The 23,442-nt window shown below is 39.6% G+C and overlaps 1 protein-coding gene across 1 annotated transcript in view; it reads right to left on the bottom strand.

Annotated features, from left to right (window-relative positions):
• LOC126092046 (protein unc-80 homolog) overlaps positions 1–23,442 on the bottom strand; it is a 1,190,994-nt gene that overhangs the window by 411,283 nt on the left and 756,269 nt on the right. The window contains exons 35-37 of the mRNA XM_049907452.1: positions 20,710–20,912; positions 10,351–10,470; positions 6,822–6,994 (exon numbers count right to left, since the gene is read on the bottom strand). Of these exons, the coding sequence (XP_049763409.1) occupies positions 6,822–6,994; positions 10,351–10,470; positions 20,710–20,912 (496 nt within the window). The remainder of the gene's footprint in view (positions 1–6,821; positions 6,995–10,350; positions 10,471–20,709; positions 20,913–23,442) is intronic.

Genomic DNA, 23,442 nt, shown 5'->3' with positions numbered 1-23,442 from the left:
CTTGTGCTCCCCACATCTTTCTTGTATTGTCCGGATGGTCTGATCTAGGTAACATTATCTGCATTGACACAGGATGCGGTAGACTCTTGGTTTTCAGGGTCCTAACTCAGCCTCAACAAGGCTTTTGTCTTGGGCCGCAGATGAAATGCACATTTGATATTATATTTCTAAAGTATTTACAGTTTTCTCAGATGCCTTACTGACATAACAGATAAATGCTGTCACAATAGATCTGTCTTCTTCCTCTGCAATCTGTGCCCTAGGCATCTTTGATTTTAAGGAAATCTCAATCTGACATTGGTTGTAGCTGTGCTTCTAGAAAACTTTGTGCAGGTTCTGCAATTCCTCTGCTAATCTCTCTCGGTCAGATATTTTGTGAACTCTGTCCACTAGTGTGCTGAGGTTGCCTTCTCACTATGAGGGGGCATTGCAGCTGGAAGCATGCAATTATTAACTTGGTGCACAAGTTTGTAGTGCTTTTCTATAAATTTAATTAACAGTAGAGGTACACATAAGAGACACTTTAGTCATGAATAATATATTCTCCTTCACTGTTTACAACAATTTGCCAACTCAGGGATAACTTTTCGATTCTCCACTTGAAGAAATCACAAGGTTTTAAGGTGAAGAACTCATCGAGTCATATTCAAAGTGCATTTTCATCTGGAAAGGAAGTTCCTTGAAGGTTGATTGACAGAGACCTGAAAAGATGAAAATCAGAGGGTGCAAGGTCAGGTGAATAAGGTGGGTATGGAATGACTTCCCAACCCAACTCCTGTATTGTGTTTTTTGCAAGCTAGCAGAATGTGGGTGGGCATTGTCATGGAGTAGTATTACTTTACAAAGTCTTCCTTATCGTTGTTCTTTGACTGTACCTGCAAGCTGTTTCAGCTGTTGACAATGAATGTCGGCAGCGATGGTTACACCTTAGGGAAGCAATTTAGCAATTTGTAGTACACCACATTGTTACCATTCAGCCAGTTGCGTAACATTATCTTTTTGTGGATGTGTGCAGGTCTTTGTACAGTGAATTGCTGCTTTATTTGGGCTCAGACATCCACTTCTTTTCCTTATACACTGAAGAGCCAAAGAAACCGGTAAATCTGCCTAATATCGTGTAGGGCCCCGCGAGCATGCAGATGTGCCACAGTGTGACATGGCATGGACTCGATTAATGTCTGAAGTAGTGCTGGAGGGAATTGACACCATGAATCTTGCAGGGCTGTCCATAAATCCATAAGAGTATGACGAGGTGGAGATCTCTTCTAAACAGCACATTGCAAGGCATCCCAGATATGCTCAATAATATTCATGTCTGGGGAGTTTGGTGGCCAGTGTAAGTCTTCCTGGAGCCCCTCTGTTTATGGACGTGTGGGACATTGCATTGTCCTGCTGGAATTGTCAAAGTCAATTGAAATGCTCAATGGACATGATTGGATGCAGGTGATCAGGCAGGACACTTACATACGTGTCACCTGTCAGAGTCATATTCTAGATGTATCAGGGCTCCCATATCACTCCAACTGGACACGCTCCACACCATTACAGAGCCTCCACCAGCTTGAACAGTCCCCTACTGACATTCAGAGTCCACGGATTCATGAGGTTGTCTCAACACCCATACACATCCATCCGCTTGCTACAATTTGAAATGAGGCTCGTCTGACCAGGCAACATGTTTCCAGCCATCAACAGTCCAATTTCAATGTTGACGGTCCCTGGCGAGATGTAAATCTTTGTGTTGTGCAGTCATCAAGGGTACACAAGTCGGCCTTTGGCTCCAAAAGCTCATACTGATTATGTTTCATTGAATGGTTCGCATGCTGATACTTGTTGATGGCCCAGCACTGAAATCTGCAGCAATTTGCTGAAGGGTTGCACTTCTGTCATGTTGAACAATTCTCTTCAGTCGTCGTTGGTCCTGTTCTTGTAGGATCTTTATCTGGCTGCACTGATGTCAGAGATTTGATGTTTTACCGGATTCCTGATATTCATGGTACACTAGTGAAATGGTCATTCAGGAAAATCTCCACTTCATTGCTACCTCAGAGAAGCAGTGTCCCATCGCTCAAGCGCTGACTGTAACATCACATTCAAACTCACTTAGATCTTGATAACCTGCCATTGAAGCAGCAGTAACTGGCCTAACAAATGTGCCAGACACTTGCTGTCTTATATAGGCATTGCTGACCGCAGTGCTGTATTCTGCCTGCTTACATATATCTGTATTTCAATATGCATGCCTATACCAGTTTCTTTGGAGCTTCAGTACATTAGCATAAAGACATCATTTCTTGTCACCAGTAACAGTACAGGATAGGAATTCTCAGGGTTGTTCATAAGCCAATTGATGACAAGGAAGATGATTTAGTGATTTTGACTTAGACAATGTGGTACAAATACACCCGATCTTTGAATTCTCCTCACTGCATACAAATATCACATGATGGTGGAATGATCACAGTTCATCACATCTGCCATTTGTCAAGCACAATGATGTGGAGGACTGTGGATAATGCATTTAATCGACCTTCTCAAACCTAAAAGGTCTTCCAGAACATGGAGAGTCACAAGTATTGAAACAATCCCTCTTAAAACAAGAAAAATGTTTTCTTGCCGTGCTCTGTCTGATGGAATTATCTCCATACAAGGCGCAAAAGTTTCTGTGTACCTCCACTGCTGTCACCTCTCTATTGAAATCAAACACAAGAATACTTCGAAAATGTTCTACTCTTCTATCTCCATCATGGGCCTGATGTTTAGATGCAATGTGTTCTGATGTTGCAGGAAGCCTTTTAGATGCTGCCATCCATGTGTGCTGATATATATATAAACAAAGATGATGAGACTTACCAAACAAAAGCGCTGGCAGGTCGATAGACACAAGCAAACACAAACATACACACAAAATTCAAGCTTTCGCAACAAACGGTTGCTTCGTCAGGAAAGAGGGAAGGAGAGGGAAAGACGAAAGGATGTGGGTTTTAAGGGAGAGGGTAAGGAGTCATTCCAATCCTGGGAGCGGAAAGACTTACCTTAGGGGGAAAAAAGGACAGGTATACACTCGCACACACACACACACATATCCATCCGCATATACACAGACAAGCTTGTGTCTGTGTATATATTACATTTGTTATTGTCACTGTTACATTTCGAAGTCTTTTCTGTCGTCTTATTTCCTCCTTCTGTTTTTGCCAGTAGTTTCACTTTGTATTCACCTTCTCCTTTTTACTGTAATCTACTACACAATTTTATCCCACCGATATATACTCAATAATACATAATAATACGTAACCCACTTCCAAACCATAAAAAAAAAAAAAATTTTCCGCTTTCAACACTACCGCTGCTATAAAATCACAAACAGTTCCTTTCACCTATTAAACAACTTTTTCGGCTGGTTCTAATAACTTTTGCTTTATTTCCTTTTCTGTTTTTCTCACATCGCCGAACATTTTTAGCCGCTTCCCACATGTTTTAACGTTATTATTGCTTCATCAGTCAATTGTAAGTCTCATTTCCATAATATGTCACCACCAAACCACTCCTTTTAATACATCTTCACATAGTTTTTTCGAAATTTTTCCGAATTTCTCCACCCTTTAACGTGTTTTGGCGGCAACACAACCACCTAAACTTTATGCACATCGTTGTCTACCTACACAAGTTCACCACAGGATCAACATAGCCCAACACTTTTTCGCCTTTTTTCACACCAGATCTCCATTTGCTTTCTAGTTCACCTTTATCTCTCTCCATATATTTTTGTATTTATTTTCATTTTCATTTCAGCCTCATGTTAAGGCTTGTGTCTGGGTATATGCCGATGGATATGTGTGTGTGTGTGTGCGCGAGTGTATACCTGTCCTTTTTCCCCCTAAGGTAAGTCTTTCCGCTCCCGGGATTGGAATGACTCCTTACCCTCTCCCTTAAAACCCAAATCCTTTCGTCTTTCCCTCTCCTTCCCTCTTTCCTGACAAAGCAACCGTTTGTTGCGAAAGCTTGAATTTTATGTGTATGTTTGTGTTTGCTTGTGTGTCTATCGACCTGCCAGTGCTTTTGTTTGGTAAGTCTCATCATCTTTAAAAAAACAAAGATGATGTGACTTACCAAATGAAGGTGTTGGCAGGTCAACAGACACACAAACGAACCAGACATACCAACAATTAAAGGGAACAGCCATGGGTACCAGGATGGCCCCTTCGTACGCCAACCTATTCATGGGTCGCTTAGAGGAAACCTTCTTGGTTACCCAGGCCTGCCAACCCAGAGTTTGGTACAGTTTTATTGATGACATCTTCATGATCTGGACTCACAGTGAAGAAGAACTCCAGAATTTCCTCTCCAACCTCAACTCCTTTGGTTCCATCAGATTCACCTGGTCCTACTCCAAATCCCATGCCACTTTCCTTGATGTTGACCTTCACCTGTCCAATGGCCAGCTTCACATGTCCGCCCACATCAAACCCACCAACAAGCAACAGTACCTCCATTACGACAGCTGCCACCCATTCCACATCAAACGGTCCCTTCCCTACAGCCTAGGTCTTCGTGGCAAACGAATCTGCTCCAGTCCGGAATCCCTGAAGCATTACACCAACAACCTGACAACAGCTTTCGCATCCCGCAACTACCCTCCCGACCTGGTACAGAAGCAAATAACCAGAGCCACTTCCTCATCCTCTCAAACCCAGAACCTCCCACAGAAGAACCACAAAAGTGCCCCACTTGTGACAGGATACTTTCCGGGACTGGATCAGATTCTGAATGTGGCTCTCCAGCAGGGATACGACTTCCTCAAATCCTGCCCTGAAATGAGATCCATCCTTCATGAAATCCTCCCCACTCCACCAAGAGTGTCTTTCCGCCGTCCACCTAACCTTCGTAACCTCTTAGTTCATCCCTATGAAATCCCCAAACCACCTTCCCTACCCTCTGGCTCCTACCCTTGTAACCGCCCCCGGTGTAAAACCTGTCCCATGCACCCTCCCACCACCACCTACTCCAGTCCTGTAACCCGGAAGGTGTACAAAATCAAAGGCAGAGCCTCTTTCCTGATGAGGCAACAGTTTGTTGCGAAAGCTTGAATTTTGTGTGTATGTTTGTGTTCGTTTGTTTGTCTGTCGACCTGCCAGCACTTTCATTTGGTAAGTCACATCATCTTTGTTTTTAGGTATATTTTTCCTTCGTGGAATGTTTCCTTCTATTATAAACTATATATATATATAAAAGAAAGATGATGAGACTTACCAAACAAAAGCGCTGGCAGGTCGATAGACACACAAACAAACACAAACATACACACAAAATTCTAGCTTTCGCAACCAACGGTTGCCTCATCAGGAAAGAGGGAAGGAGAGGGAAAGACAAAAGGATTTGGGTTTTAAGGGAGAGGGTAAGGAGTCATTCCAATCCCGGGAGCGGAAAGACTTACCTTAGGGGGAAAAAAGGACAGGTATACACTCGCACACACACACATATCCATCCGCATGTACACAGACACAAGCAGACATTTGTAAAGGCAAAGAGTTTGGGCAGAGATGTCAGTCGAGGTGGAAGTACAGAGGCAAAGATGTTGTTGGAATGACAGGTGAGGTATGAGCGGCGGCAACTTGAAATTAGCGGAGGTTGAGGCCTGGTGGGTAACGAGAAGAGAGGATATACTGAAGGGAAAGTTCCCATCTCCGGAGTTCTGACAGGTTGGTGTTAGTGGGAAGTATCCAGATAACCTGGACAGTGTAACACTGTGCCAAGATGTGCTGGCCGTGCACCAAGGCATGTTTAGCCACAGGGTGATCCTCATTACCAACAAACACTGTCTGCCTGTGTCCATTCATGTGAATGGACAGTTTGTTGCTGGTCATTCCCACAATGAAAGCTTCACAGTGTCGTCGGGTCAGTTGGTAAATCACGTGGGTGCTTTCACACGTGGCTCTGCCTTTGATCATGTACACCTTCCAGGTTACAGGACTGGAGTAGATGGTGGTGGGAGGGTGCATGGGACAGGTTTTACACCGGGAGCAGTTACAAGGGTAGGAGCCAGAGGGTAGGGAAGGTGGTTTGGGGATTTCATAGGGATGAACCAAGAGTTTACGAAGGTTAGGTGGACACCGGAAAGACACTCTTGGTGGAGTGGGGAGGATTTCATGAAGGATGGATCTCATTTCAGGGCAGGATTTGAGGAAGTCGTATCCCTGCTGGAGAGCCACATTCAGGGTCTGATCCAGCCCTGGAAAGTATCCTGTCACAAGTGGGGCAAACTCTGAATGTGTGGTGAAAGCTTGATAATGGGGCAACAGCCTTGGAACTGGTTGTGATTAAATAAATAATAATAATAATAATAATAATAATAATAATATAAAAAAATACTATGGCTGTGGAACTGATATTTACTGAAGCAATATCAATTGTAGGCCTACTGTAAAATTCTGTCTGAATGGGGAATATTATGTATTATATTGTTTTCTGTATTGATCTGTGTTAACTCTTTGTTGTTCAGGAGTCTTTCCTTCTTGAGAACAAGTGCAGCAGTGGATAGACTGTGCATGTATGTATTTTCAGGAAGTGACAACAAAACAGCAACTGATACTTGAGGCTTCATAATGATAGAAATTATAAAAAAGTTATCTATTTATTCAAGAAAATTCATCTACATGAGGAAAGTAGTTTTCACTAAAATTTAAATTAAGAGGATGTTTTGCCAGATGATCTTATGCATTGAGACACTCACATAAAAAAGATAAATTTTTGAACATAATATGCAATATATCAAAGGAAAGCTATTTATATGTGAAGATACAATAAGATAAGTGAAGTACCTGTCCTTTTTACCCATACTGTCTTTCCTGCGGACTGGTGATGCTTGAGCACTTGCTTGATCAGATACTTTGCGACTTCTTGTTTTATCTTTCTTTGCATCCTCCCGGTGATGTTTCTCTGCTTCTACATCTGCTGCATCACTGCCCACTATACCAAACTCTTCTCCATAAACCTATTAAATAAACAGTCATAGATGTATTTTGCAGTATCATAGACATGACAGGGAAAAAATTTAAGAATGTGGCACATTATTTATTTCTGAAAAAAGAAGTCAAAGAAAATATTATAGAAAATTTTATATGGACCACTGCTGATACGTAAATGACTAATATCTTTTAATAGTATGGCCTACTATGCAAGACTGATCAATGTAAAAACCAAAATACTGAGAGAAAATCAAACTATGTTGCAGAATTTTACAGAACCCTTTTCTTAAATAGTTTGGAAGGAAAATTAAATCTGTAGCAGTTCTGGTGTGGGAAGCTTGAAGAATGATGCTGGATATTAGAGAATGTAGTTAACATGAATTTATTACTAGCAATGGAACATAAAAAAAAGATTACCGGTATGTGCATACAGTTCAATCATTCATAGTGAACTGAGGATGGCTTGAGTCACAAAGATATGCCTCCCTGCATGAGGGATAATTAATATTGCTGTCGAAGTGTTTCATTTTTGTGACATTTTGCATCACTGATATTGAGGTCACCACAATCATTAAAAAGCAGGCAAATATGAGAGACTGAAAACCAACGTAATTATTCGTTTGGTGCCCCTCAGGTACAACTGTTTCATTGACTACTCTACAAAGGAGAACCTTCAATGATGTGGAACAAATCAGTAGCAATGACGTCCAAAAGTGATGACCATAAATTACCTTTATTTCAGTTTGTTATTATTTAAGTTACAAATGTATGTTTAAAACAATTAACAGAAAAATTGAAATAATAGTTGGACACCTTAATTACTGAGTTATTCAATTGCTTTTTATCAACTACTGCATGCTTATCATTTAAACGAGAATGTTGGTACAAATAATTATGTAAATGTACAGTTATCTATGTATTATTAGAATGGAGGGCTAGTTCAAGTAAGCATAACTGTCTGATGTACAGATAATAGGTGTCTGAAATTCTACAGGCAGATAAATAATGGAAGAAGTGTCTCATAAGGTTTTCTTCTACTGTCTGTACTCATTTATAAGGAGTTCTATTTTCCTGTCAAATGTGCATGGATAGCATGTATCCACATTGCACTAAAATATACAGCTCCACTCCCAGAGACACACAGTCAACATGGAAATTACTGTGGTTGAGTATCTTGAAGTTTGTCTATACATAATTTATGTTATCAGCAACACATAAGATTTCATGTCTTCTAAGAAGCATCCTTTGACATTCTGGTTATTCACTATTGCAGTAATAATATTTTCTCTACATTACTTGCTTTGTCTTTAAATATTAATTTGTAGGACTAAAGATGGAAAACAGAGCAAAATAAAGAGTTTCGTCTGCTGATTAACAATATTAGAGATACTGATATTCATTAATTCATGCATTCATCATGTTCTGTAGATCCTATCATGAAAGAAAAACTTTCGGGATTTGCAATAATTCAAAGTATACATTACCTAGGAGAAGTGTGTATCGCAAACTGCATGAATAATAACCTGTTAGCAGTTATTGGTTTAGATAATCTGACTTTAACATATTAAAATTACAGGCAAGCAGCTACTTTTCCTCATGTTGTTGCTTTTAAAGTTATATTTCTGATTACTAGCTCAACACTAACTTGAGCAAGATGATATTTATCAGAGCCAAAGCCACCTGTATGCCATGAGAAAATATGCCTGTTAGCAATGAGAACTGTTATCTGGTATGAGTCAGAAACAAATCTTAAATTCTTAATTAGTTAATTTGTAGGTGTGATTATAATATATGTTGTTAATTTCCTTTGAGTTTTCAAGATCATAATTTCTTGCTTTATTTTTGATAAAACCTTGTTGATACTTGTGTACCAGAATTCATTACCCCATTCTGAACCCTGGGCTACAGTGCAGACTGGAAATTATTCTCATGTTTTGTATTGTTAATGTGTAAGTTACAATTACATGAAAGTGACTTTCATGGTTAAGAACAAATACGAGGTTTGTCCGGAAAATACATACAAAAGTTGAATAATAACCTTATTTTACAATTATTCAGGTATTACAATATGGTCTCCTTCAAAGTACTCGCCCTGAGACGCGGTACACTTCTGCCAACGCCGTTTCCACTGTTGATAACATTGCTGAAAGTCTTCAGTTGTGATGTTGTTCAGTTGCCGTGTCGTTTCCGACTTGATGGCTTCCACGTCTCCCAAGTACTGCCCCCGAAGCACCATTTTGCATTTCGGGAACATAAAAAAGTCACACGGGGCTAAATCGGGTGAATAAGGCTGTTGGTCTGTCACGGTGATTGAGCTTCGGGCCAAAAACTCGTGCGCAACGAGCGACTTGTGAGCGGGCGCATTGTCGTGATGGAGGATCCACTCTGGTCAAACTCGGTCCACACAAGCTCTGAGACATGTCAGAACTTCAAAGTAAAAATTTCCTTTCACTCTCTGGCTGGGAGGAACAAATTCCTTGCGAACAATGCCCCTAGAATCAAGGAAAACAATCAACATTGTCTTCACATTGGACCTTGATTTTCGCAACTTTTTTGTTCTCGGTTCTCCTGCTAGTTTCCATTCCTTGCTTTGAGATTTGAGTTCCACATCAAATTCGTAAAACCAGGACTCATCTCCAGTGATGACTCGGTTGAGAAAGTCCCCTCGTTCCTCTGCTTCCTACCAATCCTCACAGCACTCAACCCTCTTTGCTTTCTGTTCTGGTGTCAAGAGCTTCGGTACGATTTTCGCACACAATTTCTTCATTTCAAGTTTTTGTGTCAGGATTTCGTGAACGATTGTTTTGGGGATTGACAGCTCGTCAGCAATCATTCTGACTGTCAATCTACGGTCTTTAAGAACACAAGCCCGAATTCGTTCAACATTTGCATCGGAACTCGATGTCGACGGGCATCCTGGGCGAGGGTCATCGTTCGCTTCTTCTTGGTCATCCCGGAACCTTTTTAACCACTTGTTCATGGTTGGTTGCTACAGAGAATTGTCTCTGTAAACCTTTTTCAAACACTCAAAAGTCTCACGGCCATTCTTGCCTAGCTTTGCAAGAAACTTGATGTTGACGCGCTGTTCCTCAATCAGAGAGAGCTCCATGCCGACGGCAGGTGAGAAAGGGTAACTGTCAACAAGCTACCACACACTCCCACCTTCACACAGTGTGCTTTGACTCGAACTGAGTGTTGATGGGATTGATTACAGCAGTAGTCCCACCTGGCGGTGACTGCAACTTGTAACATTATTCAACTTTTATACGTATTTTCCGGACAAACCTCGTACAAATAGTTAGTGAAGCAAATGGTTATCCTTGTCTATCAACTTCTCAAAATGTTGGTTCCTTCCAATAAAAATGCCAATTTATTTACATACCCTTCTTACTGACTTTATAAGTCTGGAACACGCTCTCATATGACGTCTGTAACAGAATGGATGGCAAAATGATTGATGTGAGCAATAAAAGTTGAATGAATTGGATATCTGCACAACCACCTGAAACAAAAATACCAAGATGAAAAAGTTGACACACAGTTAAGGGCTTTAAAAACCCTGAAATAAACAGGAAACATGAAACTAATTAAACTACACAAAACCAAACAGCTGTGTATTATAACAAAAAGATATATTATTATTTACTTAGAGATGAATTCACAGGTTCAAATCAGATTCAATTAACAAATAATAATTATTATTATTACTATTAATGAGATGTGGTATGATTTTCACCTTTGTTATGTTATTCTTCTATCACTTGTAACACTTGGCCACAACGTACTATCATTTCAATAGATTTTACATATTACTTACAATAGCGGGCTGATGAGTGGCACATAGAAACACACAACAGACAACAGTATTCACACTTTCTTTCACATTCTCGCTCTTTCTCTAGTAAAAGTACACACATTTACACACACAATCGTACAGACAGCTAAATGCACACTCCTGCAGCTGAAAATTATCAACAGAAAGGATGCATGTGGTGTAGATAAACTACGATTTCTAAAAAAAACTGGTTTGAGCCTTTTGAGATACATAAATAATATTTCACTGACAGAAGTAATTTTGACAAGCTGAAAACGGTTATAGCACTAAGTGGAACAAAAACAAAAAAGCTGATAGCACAGTGTATATTTTGGATACATATAACTGGAACATATATCAGGATTTAACAATTAATTAGCATTTGTATAAGAAAGTCATTTACATTTGATGAAACAAGGTTTTATGACCTTTATAAAATTTCTGCAGCATGATAAATATAGTTAAGATTACACCATGTTAAAAAATCATTTCTGAATTATTTTTGTAAAGCACATAATAGGAAAGTTATTACAAGGTTTCCTATAATTAAGTTAATGAGAAATACAATTACATTATTCTTGCACATTGCATGGCATCACATCTGAGTCTGAATATTTCTGCACTATTAAATCATGAGACAGAATTGCAGACTAGTACTTAACTTCAGCAGGCGAAACACATAGTACTGCCAATGGAAACGCCATGAAAGTAAGTGACATATTGTTCTAGTTTTCAGAACTAAAAGCTCCTTCATTGCAGAGGAGGGGGAGATACGTTGGGGAAGGTCAAATATGAAAGACAGGCCACTCAGATACCAGGATGACAGGGACTCACCCGTAGTGAAGATGAGGGTAGACAAAGTGTCTTCTGTTACTGTTACACGAAGAATCTTTGTCTATTCTCATCCTCACTTGGGTGAGCCCATGTTTGAGTGACCTATCTTTCCTTTTTTACCTTCCCCAATCTAATCTTCTCTCCTTCCCAGGAAAGTAACTACTGGATCCAAAAGATAGGATGCTATGTCACCTGTACTTTTGTACATCTTTATTAGCAATCTTGAACATAGGTACTGGCCCACAATTCTGTCTCACAGTTTATTATTATTTCTGATTATATTATTTCCACAGCTTGCTTGTGAACCTGGCATGATGCTTTGTGGTCTAGATTTTTTTGTAACATTCACGTTACCACACTGAACAAATTTTCAACAATACAAATATTCAGAGAATGACAGCATATGATCATGAACATTTCAAATAAGTAACACACTGTCATTTGATTAAAATTTGATTTCTTGTATGTACATATAAATAAGTGCAGATTTAACATTGCTCATGATGGTTATCTTCAATGAAGTTGTTGTAGCAGCAGTCACAAAAAAATTCTTCTTTAACTGTTGCACAAATGCCACATGTAGTAGATTAGTATCTTGACAAATCAGGAATTAACCCTCCAAAGACAGCATGCTAATTTTAAGTTATAGATCTTGATTACAGAAGAGTATGAGGATTATGCCTGAGAGTTTGTTTGAATCTTAATGGTAAACCATTACTTCTCAACATGAACTCCCTTCCTATATTCTATGTCCTCTTTACTAAGTGAGATAACCATATGTCAATTTATTTTATATCAATGTGTTTCCTCCCAGAAAGGTATATTTCTTTTACATCATAATCTGTCATGCCTGAATATTTTCAATCTATTGTCCTATAATTACAGAAATTCCTGGATGCATCTATATGTAAAGTAAGTGAAAGGTAACCACTCACCTATAGCAGACCAATGTGTGGAGTACAGAATCACACAACACATTCACACCGGCTTTTGAGCTCTTGCCTCCCTAGCAAAAATACAAACATTCACTCACTCAACCACACAGACACTTGAACGGACAATCCTGTGGCCACAGTGGTCTCATACATACTTGCTTTCTACCAACACCAGATTTTCTGAACTGTGCAGGTGGGAACTCTCCCTACAACATTTCCTTTGTCCCAAAACTGCCTTGACATCAACCATTCCTAGTCCCTGCTCTCCACCCACCTGTCCCCTTTCCTTGCTCAAACTCCAGCACTATGCATGCCTTTCTATCCCACCTATGCTTCTACCAGTCTTTCCCCCCTTCGCTACTTGTCTACTCTCACTCACCCCCCTTCCCCCCCCCCCCCAAAAAATCCCCTTTTCCTGTTCCCTCTATGCATGTCTTCTTGCCTTATGTCCCATCTATGCTCGTGCTAGTCTTTCCCCCTTCTCTACTTGTCTCCTCTCCTGTCTCCTTTCCTCTCACCCCCTCCCCCACTTTCCCAGCACAGCTTTCTCACACTTCACTCAGCAGCCTTATCTATCCTATCCCCACCATGTCCCCACACACTCCCACCAGCATCAAACCTTCCCTCACCCCTACTCTGCTATCCGTCACCCTCTCCACCACATGCCTCCTCCTCACCCTACCACCCACCTCACCAGATGCAGTTGCACTTGGGCTCCAGCACCAGGACACAGTGGTCAAATGTTGATAAGTTGTGCCTGTATGAATGTGTGTGTGTTCTCTATTTTGGAAGAAGATCTTTATTTGAAAGCTTAATATTGTCTTTTTCATTACTTACTGCAAAACAAGGGTATGTATAATTATTATACCTGAAGACAGCCCAATAACCACCAAACATTTTACAAAACATAATCCTGTAAAAGCATAGTTCACTCTGACATCTCATAATATAACAACATAACAGGTGAATCAGAAACTGTTTCAGCACTAGTATTTATGAAAAAAAGAACCTAAAATCACTTCTGATACATAACAGTTTCTATTTATTTCTGAACAAGCAAAAACAGCAAATTTTCTTCAACAAAGACTGATAAACTGCACTAAGATTGCACGAATACAATTATACATTTTTAAAATAGTGGTATTGCATATTGCAGCCAGCTCTCCTGACCTGTCCTGTACCACCAATTCTGTTTGTGATAAACCATAAGATTGAATAAAAAAATACAGGGTGATTCAAAAAGAATACCACAACTTTAGGAATTTAAAACTCTGCAACAACAAAAGGCAGAGCTAAGCACTATCTGTCGGCGAATTAAGGGAGCTATAAAGTTTCATTTAGTTGTGCATTTGTTCGCTTGAGGCGCTGTTGACTAGGTGTCAGCGTCAGTTGATGCTAAGATGGCGACCGCTCAACAGAAAGCTTTTTGTGTTATTGAGTACGGCAGAACAAGAAGCACAACAATTCATATTTCAGCAGGATGGAGCGCCACCACATTGGCACTTATCTGTCCGTAACTACCTGAACGTCAACTACCCGAGGCGATGGATCGGCCGCCTGGCAGCCCGTGACAGAGCACTTCATCACTGGCCTCCAAGAAGCCCTGATCTTACCCCCTGCGATTTTTTCTTATGGGGGTGTGTTAAGGATATGGTGTTTCGGCCACCTCTCCCAGCCACCATTGATGATTTGAAACGAGAAATAACAGCAGCTGTCCTAATTGTTACGCCTGATATGCTACAGAGAGTGTGGAACGAGTTGGAGTATCGGGCTGATATTGCTCGAGTGTCTGGAGGGGGCCATATTGAACATCTCTGAACTTGTTTTTGAGTGAAAAAAAAAACCTTTTTGAATACTCTTTGTAATGATGTATAACAGAAGGTTATATTATGTTTCTTTCATTAAATACACATTTTTAAAGTTGTGGTATTCTTTTTGAATCACCCTGTATAATTACAAAATAACAATTTCACAAAAAGTCTATGGAATTTTGAAAGTGGTAGAAACATACAGGCAGATTGAAATTTTGAGTTGGGTATGTGCTGCAACCAGGTGCACACTCTTAAACTACCATATAATTTCATTGTATTTAGAGCTTTAATTCTCTTGAGAGACAGATGGAATTAAGGACAATCTAAATAATAATAGTATCAGAACTAATTTTAAGTTTCATGATTATTAAAATAGCAAATTCAGCCACGTATTTACTTATTTTCAGTTGATAAATTTCATAAACATCATGGTATGACAATAATTAACTATGTATTTGCCCTTTTATTGTTTTCCTTCCTGTTATTTACTCTTTTTATCCAACTACTTTGATTGTGTGAACCACAACATCCTTTTAAATAAATTAGAATTCTACAGTGTTACGGGCAGTGCTGCAAAATGGTTCAAGTCATACCTCGCTAAGAGGAAACAAAGGGTGTCAGTGCAAGAGACTAGTGAATTAAGTCATCAGTCATCATCAGAATGGGAAGAAAGTACATGTGGTGTCCCACAAGGATCCATCTTAGGGCCAATGCTTTTTCTTGTGTACATTAATGATCTTTCATCAGTTACACTGCCAGAAGCAGAGTTTGTTTTGTTTCAAGACTTTTTTTTTTTTATTGTTCCGTGGGACCACATTAAGGAGAAGTCTCCATGGTCATGGAACGAGTCAATACATGAAACTATAACATGATTGTAGAAACAGATAAAATGAAATATAAGAAACATATTAAGGCGACACGTCGTAAGTTTAAATAAAGAAAATCAAGAATGTAACACTGGAATTTGCTTAATTTTTTAGCTCTTCCAGGAGCTCCTCGATAGAATAGAAGGAGTGAGCCATGAGGAAACTCTCCAGTTTAGACTTAAAAGCGTTTGGGCTACTGCTAAGATTTTAGAGTTCTTGTGGTAGCTTACTGAAAATGGATGCAGCAGAATACTGCACTCCTTTCTGCACAAGAGTCAAGGAAGTGCATTCCACATGCAGATTTGATTTCTGCCTAGTATTAACTGAGTGAAAGCTGCTAACTCTTGGGAATAAGCTAATATTGCTAACAGCAAACGACGTTAAAGAAAATATCTACTGTGAGGGCAATGTCAGAATTCCCAGACTATTGAATAGGGGTCGACAAGAGGTTCTAGAACTTATACCACACATAGCTCGAACAGCCCGGTTTTGAGCCAAAAATACCCTTTTTGAATCAGAAGAATTACCCCAAAAAATAATACCATATGACATAAGCGTATGAAAATATGCGAAGTAGACTACTTTTCATGTTGAAGTGTCACTTATTTCAGATATTGTTCTAATGGTAAATAAAGCAGCATTTAGTTTCTGAACAAGATCCTGGACATGGGCTTTCCACAACAGCTTACTATCTATCCAAATGCCTAGGAACTTGAACTGTTCCATCTCGCTTATAATATGACCATTCTGTCTGATCAAAATATCAGCTCTAGTTGAACTGTGAGTTAGAAACTGTAAAAACTGAGTCTTACTGTGATTTAGCATCAAATTATTTTCCACAAGCCACGTACTTATTTCATGAACTACATTATTTGATACTGTTTCAATATTACACACAAGATCCTTCACTGCCAAGCTGGTGTCATCAGCAAACAGAAATATTTTTGAATCACCTGTAATACTAGAAGGCATATCATTTATATAAATAAGAAACAGCAGTGGCCCCAGCACCGACCTTTGGGGAACTCCCCACTCAACAGTGCCCCACTGGGACTGAGCATCACTACTACTCTCAATATTGCAGAGAATTACCTTCTGCTTTCTGTTCTTAAAGTAAGAGGCGAACCAGCTGTAAGCTACTCCCCTTACTCCATAATGGTCCAACTTCTGCAGTAATATTTTGTGGTCAACACAGTCAAAAGCCTTCGTTAAATCAAAGAAAACACCTAACGTTCGCAACCTTTTATTTAATCTGTCCAAAACCTCACAGAGAAAAGAGACTATAGCATTTTCAGTTGTTAAGCCATTTCTAAAACCAAACTCTACATTTGACAGCAAATTATGAGAATTTAAATGATGCAGTAACCTTGTATATACAACCCTCTCAATAACTTTAGCAAACACCGATGGCAAAGAAATAGGTTTATAATTGTCAACATTATCTCTGTCTCCCTTTTTATAAGTGGCTTCACTACCGAGTACTTTAATCGGTCAGGAAACTGACCACTCCTAAAGGAAAAGTTACAGATATGGCTAAGTACTGGGCTTACATACATGGAACAATACTTCCGTATTCTGCTAGATACCCCGTCATATCCATGAAAGTTCTTGGTCTTTAGTGATTTAATTATTAACTCAATCTCCCTCTTGTCAGTATCATGGAGGAGCATTTCAGGTAACAGTCTCGGAACACTTTTTTCTAAGAGCGCTATATGATTCCCTGTTGGGACTAGGTTTCTATTTAGTTCACCTGCTATATTCAGAAAGTGATTATTAAATACTGTACATATATGTGACTTATCAGTAACAAGGACATTCCCACTAAGCACTGATTCTATATCCTCAACCTGTCTCTGCAGACCAGCCACTTCCTTTACGACTGACCATATGGTTTTAATTTTATCCTGAGACCTAGCTATTCTATCTGTGTACCACATACTTTTTGCCTTCCTAATAACTTTTTTAAGCACCTTACAATACTGTTTGTAATGGGCTACTGCATTTAGATTGTGACTGTTTCTAACGTTTTGATATAATTGCCACTTTGTTCTACAAGATATTCTTATACCTTTAGTCAGCCACCCAGGCTGCCTGTTTGTGCTAGTACCCTGTTTTGAACGTTCTAACGGAAAGCAACTTTCAAAGAGCATGAGAAAAGTCTTGAGGAAAGCATTATATTTATCGTCTACTGTATCAGCACTATAAACATCTTGCCACTCTTGTTCCTTGATAAGGTTTACAAAAGTCTCTACAGCAACTGGATCAGCTTTCCTAAAACGTTGGTATCTATATTTAACCTGTGTTGCAGCACAAAAATCTTTTAGACTTAAAATTTGTGCATCATGATCTGAAAGGCCATTCACCATTCTGCTAACAGAATGCCCTTCTAGTAATGAGGAATGAACAAAAATATTGTCTATGGTTGTTCTACTGTTTGCTTGCACTCTCGTTGGAAAGAATACGGTTTGCATAAGATTATATGAATTAAGGAGGTCTACCAGCATCCTTTTCCTTGCACAATCACTTATACAATTTATATTGAAGTCACCACATATAACAAACTTTTTGTATTTCCTATAAAGTGAACCAAGAACCTCCTCTAGCTTTAGCAAAAATGTTGTGAAATCGGAGTCTGGGGATCTATAAATAACAACAGAAAGAAGTTTAGCTCCACTAAATCTAACCACACCTGCACAACAGTCAAACACCTTTTCAGTGCAGTACTTTGAAACATCAACTGACTCAAATGGGATACCGTTTTTCACATACATGGCTACTCCCCCACACCACAAAGAGCTCCTAGAAAAGCTGCCAGCCAACCTGTATCCTGGTAAAGGAAGCCTCTGAATTATCTCCTTATTTAAGAAGTGTTCAGATATACCAATAATTTCAGAGTCAACATCTATAAGTAGTTCACTAACTTTATCTCTAATGCCTTGTATGTTTTGATGAAATATACTAATTCCCTCATTAATCGGATACCTAAGCTTTGTCGAAAGTGGTTTCTTTGTTAGAGAGACTTCCCTTAAGCAGGAATACCTGTCAGCTGACTTCAATCTAAAAAAGGTACAGCTCTAACACCCACAACTACCGGAATTTTCCCATGAGTGATCCCACCACCCCCACCTATGCTGTCACTTATAAGCTTTGCCAACCTCCCCTTTCCATACCTGTTGAGGTGCAGGCTATGTCTAGTGAAACCCGTCCTGCTGATAGACTCCACCGACACCACTGTAATGTGACTCATGCCTTCTGTCATTAGCGCACCCCCAAGTCTCATGTTACTACGCCTTACGGCTGTATTAAAATGAGGCCAATCGTGACGCTGAAACAGTTCCACGAAATGCACATTCGTGTTGCCAGTCTGAGTGGCTATCTTTTCCAGGTCACCATCTATGTCATACTCCCCATCCCTATCAATACTATTACCAGCTCCACCCACAATCACTACCTGATCCTCTTTTGTAAAATCCCTACATAACCCCCCTATGTTAAAAGTCACCTGAGCCAATCCTGCATTAGGCTTCACAATGCTGGTGACCTGGTACTCACTCCCCAAAACTTCCTGCAACTGCTGGCCTACACCTCTACCATGAGAACTACCTAACAGCAAAACCTTCTTCTTTCTCTTAGACTTTGCAACTGTCCTAGCCACCGTAACTGCTGAGGTCTGCTGCATACTTCCTACATCTACAGCTACTAGAGATTCCTCTCCACTAGACTTTGACAGTTGGTCAAATCTATTACAAACACCAATAGTAAAACTATCTGAAAATCTCCTTCTCCTAGCAGATCTCTTGCCAACAGCCAGCTCCCATTCCCCAACCCCCTTCTTCCTCCTCATCCTATCTAGCTCCTCCTGTGCGTTTTTCAACTGCACCTGAAGGGCACAGATCTTACGCTCCTGCTCCTCTATCAACTTACTCTTGCTACATAACCTGCAGTTCCAGGAGAGGATCTCACCAGAATGCCCACTGGCTTCCCCACTGCATTTCCCCCAGTGAAAATACTTCGAACAAGTCTCACACTGCAATCCACTACTCACGAACCTATGGTAAAGCCCACACTTCTCACTCATGGTAAAATTTTACAGTTATTGAAACAAGAAAACAACTTTATCTAAGTTCTGCTACTACAATAAGAAGATGTTAAAAACTGACTACAATAATCACAAACTTGCTCCACAAGGAAAGTAACTACTATTATTGACAGTATTAATCAACAACAAATGAGAATATAACAAAATACTAGCACAGAAAGAAAATCAAACGTCTAATGACAGTAACGAAACTGAAAATTCAGTTCACAAAAATTTCTTCTGAAGTTATTTCACCGGAAAACACCAAGAACACCAGTTGAAGACTACTAAAGTTCCTAAATAAACTACTATACACAAACAATTAATTAGTACTTAGCTTTCGATGCGCCGCTGCAGCTGCAACTGGTCAGCGCGGAATGTAAACACGGGTAAGAGGGACACAAGTATTGCAATAAATACTATGTCGAGTGTAGTTCTAGAAAGATCTGCTAATTATATTTTCATGGATATTAATAAATGGTTTAAAGCCAACTCACTGACATTAAACTTCGAAAAGACTCACTATATGCAATTCAGGACCTGTAAGAGGTTTCCACCCAGCATATGCATAAAGTATGAAGAAGAGCAGATAGAAGAGGTTGAGAGTCTTAAATTCATGGGATTACAAGTTGATAATAAATTCAGTTGGGAGGAGCACACCACAGAACTGCAGAAACGCCCTAACAAATCTGTATTTGCAATTTGAGTGTTAGCAGACATAGACAACATAAAAATGAAAAAGCTTGCATACTTTGCCTACTTTCATTCCATAATGTCATATGGTATAATATCTTGGTGTAACTCTTCAAGTCAAACAAAAGTTTTCAGAATCCAAAAGTGTGTAATATGTATTATTTGTGGAGTAAATTCACGGACATCATGTAGAAACCTCTTCAAAGAACTGGGTATACTAACTACTGCCTCTCAGTATATTTAGTCCATAATGAAATTTGTCTTAATAATATATCTCTTTTTCCGACAAACATCTCAGTTCATACATACAATACCAGGAACCAAAATGATTTGCACAAGGACTTGAAAGCACTTACTTTAGTTCAAAAAGGGGACCACTACACAGGAACACTCATCTTCAATAATTTGCCAGCAAACATAAAAAATTTAGTTACAAATAAAGATCAGTTTAAAAGGAGCCTGAAAGACTTACTAGTGGCCAACTCCTTCTACTCCATTGACGAATCTTTTAATAGAAACAAATGATGTATTGTATATATTCATACTGTTAGTATTGTTATTTCGGCTTCTTTTTTATTTTTTTTTTTTTTTTTTAAATGACATCTTCCACATCCAATGAGGGTCTCCTCAGCACAGATCTATGGAACGAAAACTAATCTAATCTAATCTAATCTAATCTAAAAGAAAATCTAATTCAGAAAAATTCAGACCTTCATCCATGGGAGATTTTTGCTTGTATCATCTGTGTCATTGCTGTCACTTGGACTTTCTGGAGGTTGGTCATCACTCAGAATGCCAGGTGATTCTTCACCACTGACTTCACCTGGTCCTCCTTGTTCTGAAGTGTCGCTGCGGTCAGAGAGTGAACTTACTTTTCTCTTTGACTGTATGGAGTCCGTGCGTTTCACCATAACTGTAGTGAAAAATATGACATCTAAAAGATTAAGAAATATCAATAAATCTATTACTATAATTTGATGCCATAATAATTAGAATGCATACACACAAATATATTTCTACCAGTAGCTTTTAGTGATCTCTGATTGTCACAATTCATATAGCCTCCATCTTCTTCAGTGGTGACCATAATATCTACCAGCTCCATCATATGCTAGAAAAAGTCATTATTTCATCATCAGATATTAAAATCAGTATAAGCAGTAATGAAGTAACTCAGCAATGAGCAACAATTACTACCATGAGAAGCAGGAGGAAATTTCACAAGTGGTCATATTTTATTATGGCCTACTGACACAGATGGTTATCCTGCTGCAAGATGCCGTCACTGTCAGCAACACATCAAGTCTGAAGGGATGCAGATGGCATACTATAATGTTCATGTAGTCCATAGATGTCATTGTGTGCTTGATTCCTACCACAGGTTCCATGTGCAAGCCCACGTGAATATCTCTACATAGCATAATACTACCCCTCCCCCCTATCCCACCCCCAGCTTGTGTGTGTGGCATGGTGCAGGTTTTGTGCAGCACTTTTCATGGATAAGCGTATCTGGGTTTGACCTTCGATCTGGTGTAAGATGGTGTGATGCATTCAACCAGGCAACATGTTTCCATTGCTCCATTATCCAATCTCAACAATTCTATGTCCACTGCAATTTTAACTGATGATGTAATTGGGTTAACATGGGAACACATCAGGGTCATCTGCTGTGGAGCCCCATGCTAAAGAATGTCTGCTGAACAGCATGCTATGAAACATTTGTGCCTGAACCTGTGTTGAACTCTGTCATCAGATCTGCCTCAGATTGCCACTTTACAGGCCGACCAAGCGTCCAAACTCCATGGTCTGTGATGAGGCACGGACAGCCAACATCGCATCACCTGTGATTTATAAGCTCCTCCTGGCATACTTCATGTCAAAATAGTTCATGGGTGAACTGCCAGATGCCAGTGTCTAATGGGCAAACTACTACATTTCCAACATCATGTACACTGATGAAATGTCTGCTTGGGGGCTGCTGCCCTGCTTTTATCTCCTCGATGGGATAAGTGGGGGTACGGATGTTGGGTGCAGATAGGCAATGGAGCAGCTGATCAGAGGAATGGGGGAGGAAATAAAGGCTGGGTGCCAGCCCTTCATCAATCAGTTCATCAGCAAATCTGATGATGCCACTGTGTTCGTTTGTCGAAGTATTGGGCCCACTGGACACTGGCATGTGGGAGTTCGCCCATGAGCTATTTCAACATATTCTACCTACTTGTGGTTTCATCATCCTTCAATTACTTTACACAAATGCTCACAACAGTAGCATATGAACAGCTGACCAGCTTGCCATTTCTGAGATGTCCCTTCCCAGGCTCCAGACCATAACAATGTGTGCTTTGTCAAAGACACTACTGTCAATGAATTTCCACATTTACAGATTATACTATCATTATAAGGATTCCCCATTCATCTCTGCTCTGTTTATATACTTTTCTTACCATAGCCCATGACCACAATGTCACCAGGTGGCAATTTATTCTCACGTTGGACAGTACTCACAAAGTTTTGGCTCGTAAGTCCAGATTTGACATGCAATAGATAACACCTAACATCCACCACATGCATCCACTTCTATGGTAAAACTTCTGCCACTCACCTCCACATGAAAGGTATCAGATATTCTCCAACTTGTACTTCTCAAAATGAGGATGTCATTTGAATCTAAAAGTTATTTTTGTGTGGGTGACTGGTCTCACAATCAACACTTAAGAGACTATGCAGATTGGAACACCAATTTCCCCTAGTATCACCACTATCTCTGTATCTCTCTCTCTTCGATGACAGGCGCTTTAGACCATGCACTGCATCAACGATCTGCTTCTACTGCCTTCTATCTCTTGCAGCCTCTCTCCACCCTGTGGAAATTCCTAATGCTGCAATGTCCTTCTCTATGTCATCTTTCCACCTTGTACGGGGTCGGCCCAATGGTCTTCTTGCCTGGAGAGTTCCTTCAAATGCTTTCTTGGTTATTCTGTTGTTTTCCATTCTAGCCACATGTCCAGCCCACAGCAGTCTCCTACTTTTTCTGGATGATAGTGGGTTGATTCATTAACTGATAAATTTCATTGTTCTTTCGAATTCTCCATACACCATTCTCCAACACAGGTCCCCAGATTTTTCTCATTTCTTTTCTTTAAAAAACATTCAGTTTTTCTCTTTCATTCTTAGTAAGTGTCCAGATATCTGAACCATACAGTACTTTGGGGCAGATGATAGTGTTGTATATATTCATCTTTGTGGTGATTGACAAAGCTTTACTTTTGGGTGGGTTGCTTAGTGAGTACAGACATCTTGACCCTGAGGCAATTCTTTCATTTATACCCATTGTTATGATATTTTTACTGTTGAAACGTGATCCAAGGTATTTAAACTGGAGGACTTTTCTGAATTTAGAACGCTGGTCAATTTCAAAATAAGGATTTGGGTTTATGACTCGA

Source organism: Schistocerca cancellata, chromosome 7 (genome assembly GCF_023864275.1).
Source record: "Schistocerca cancellata isolate TAMUIC-IGC-003103 chromosome 7, iqSchCanc2.1, whole genome shotgun sequence".
Lineage (NCBI taxonomy): Eukaryota > Metazoa > Arthropoda > Insecta > Orthoptera > Acrididae > Schistocerca > Schistocerca cancellata.
Note: the sequence above shows the minus strand (reverse complement) of the source record. Positions and strands in the feature narration are given on the sequence as shown.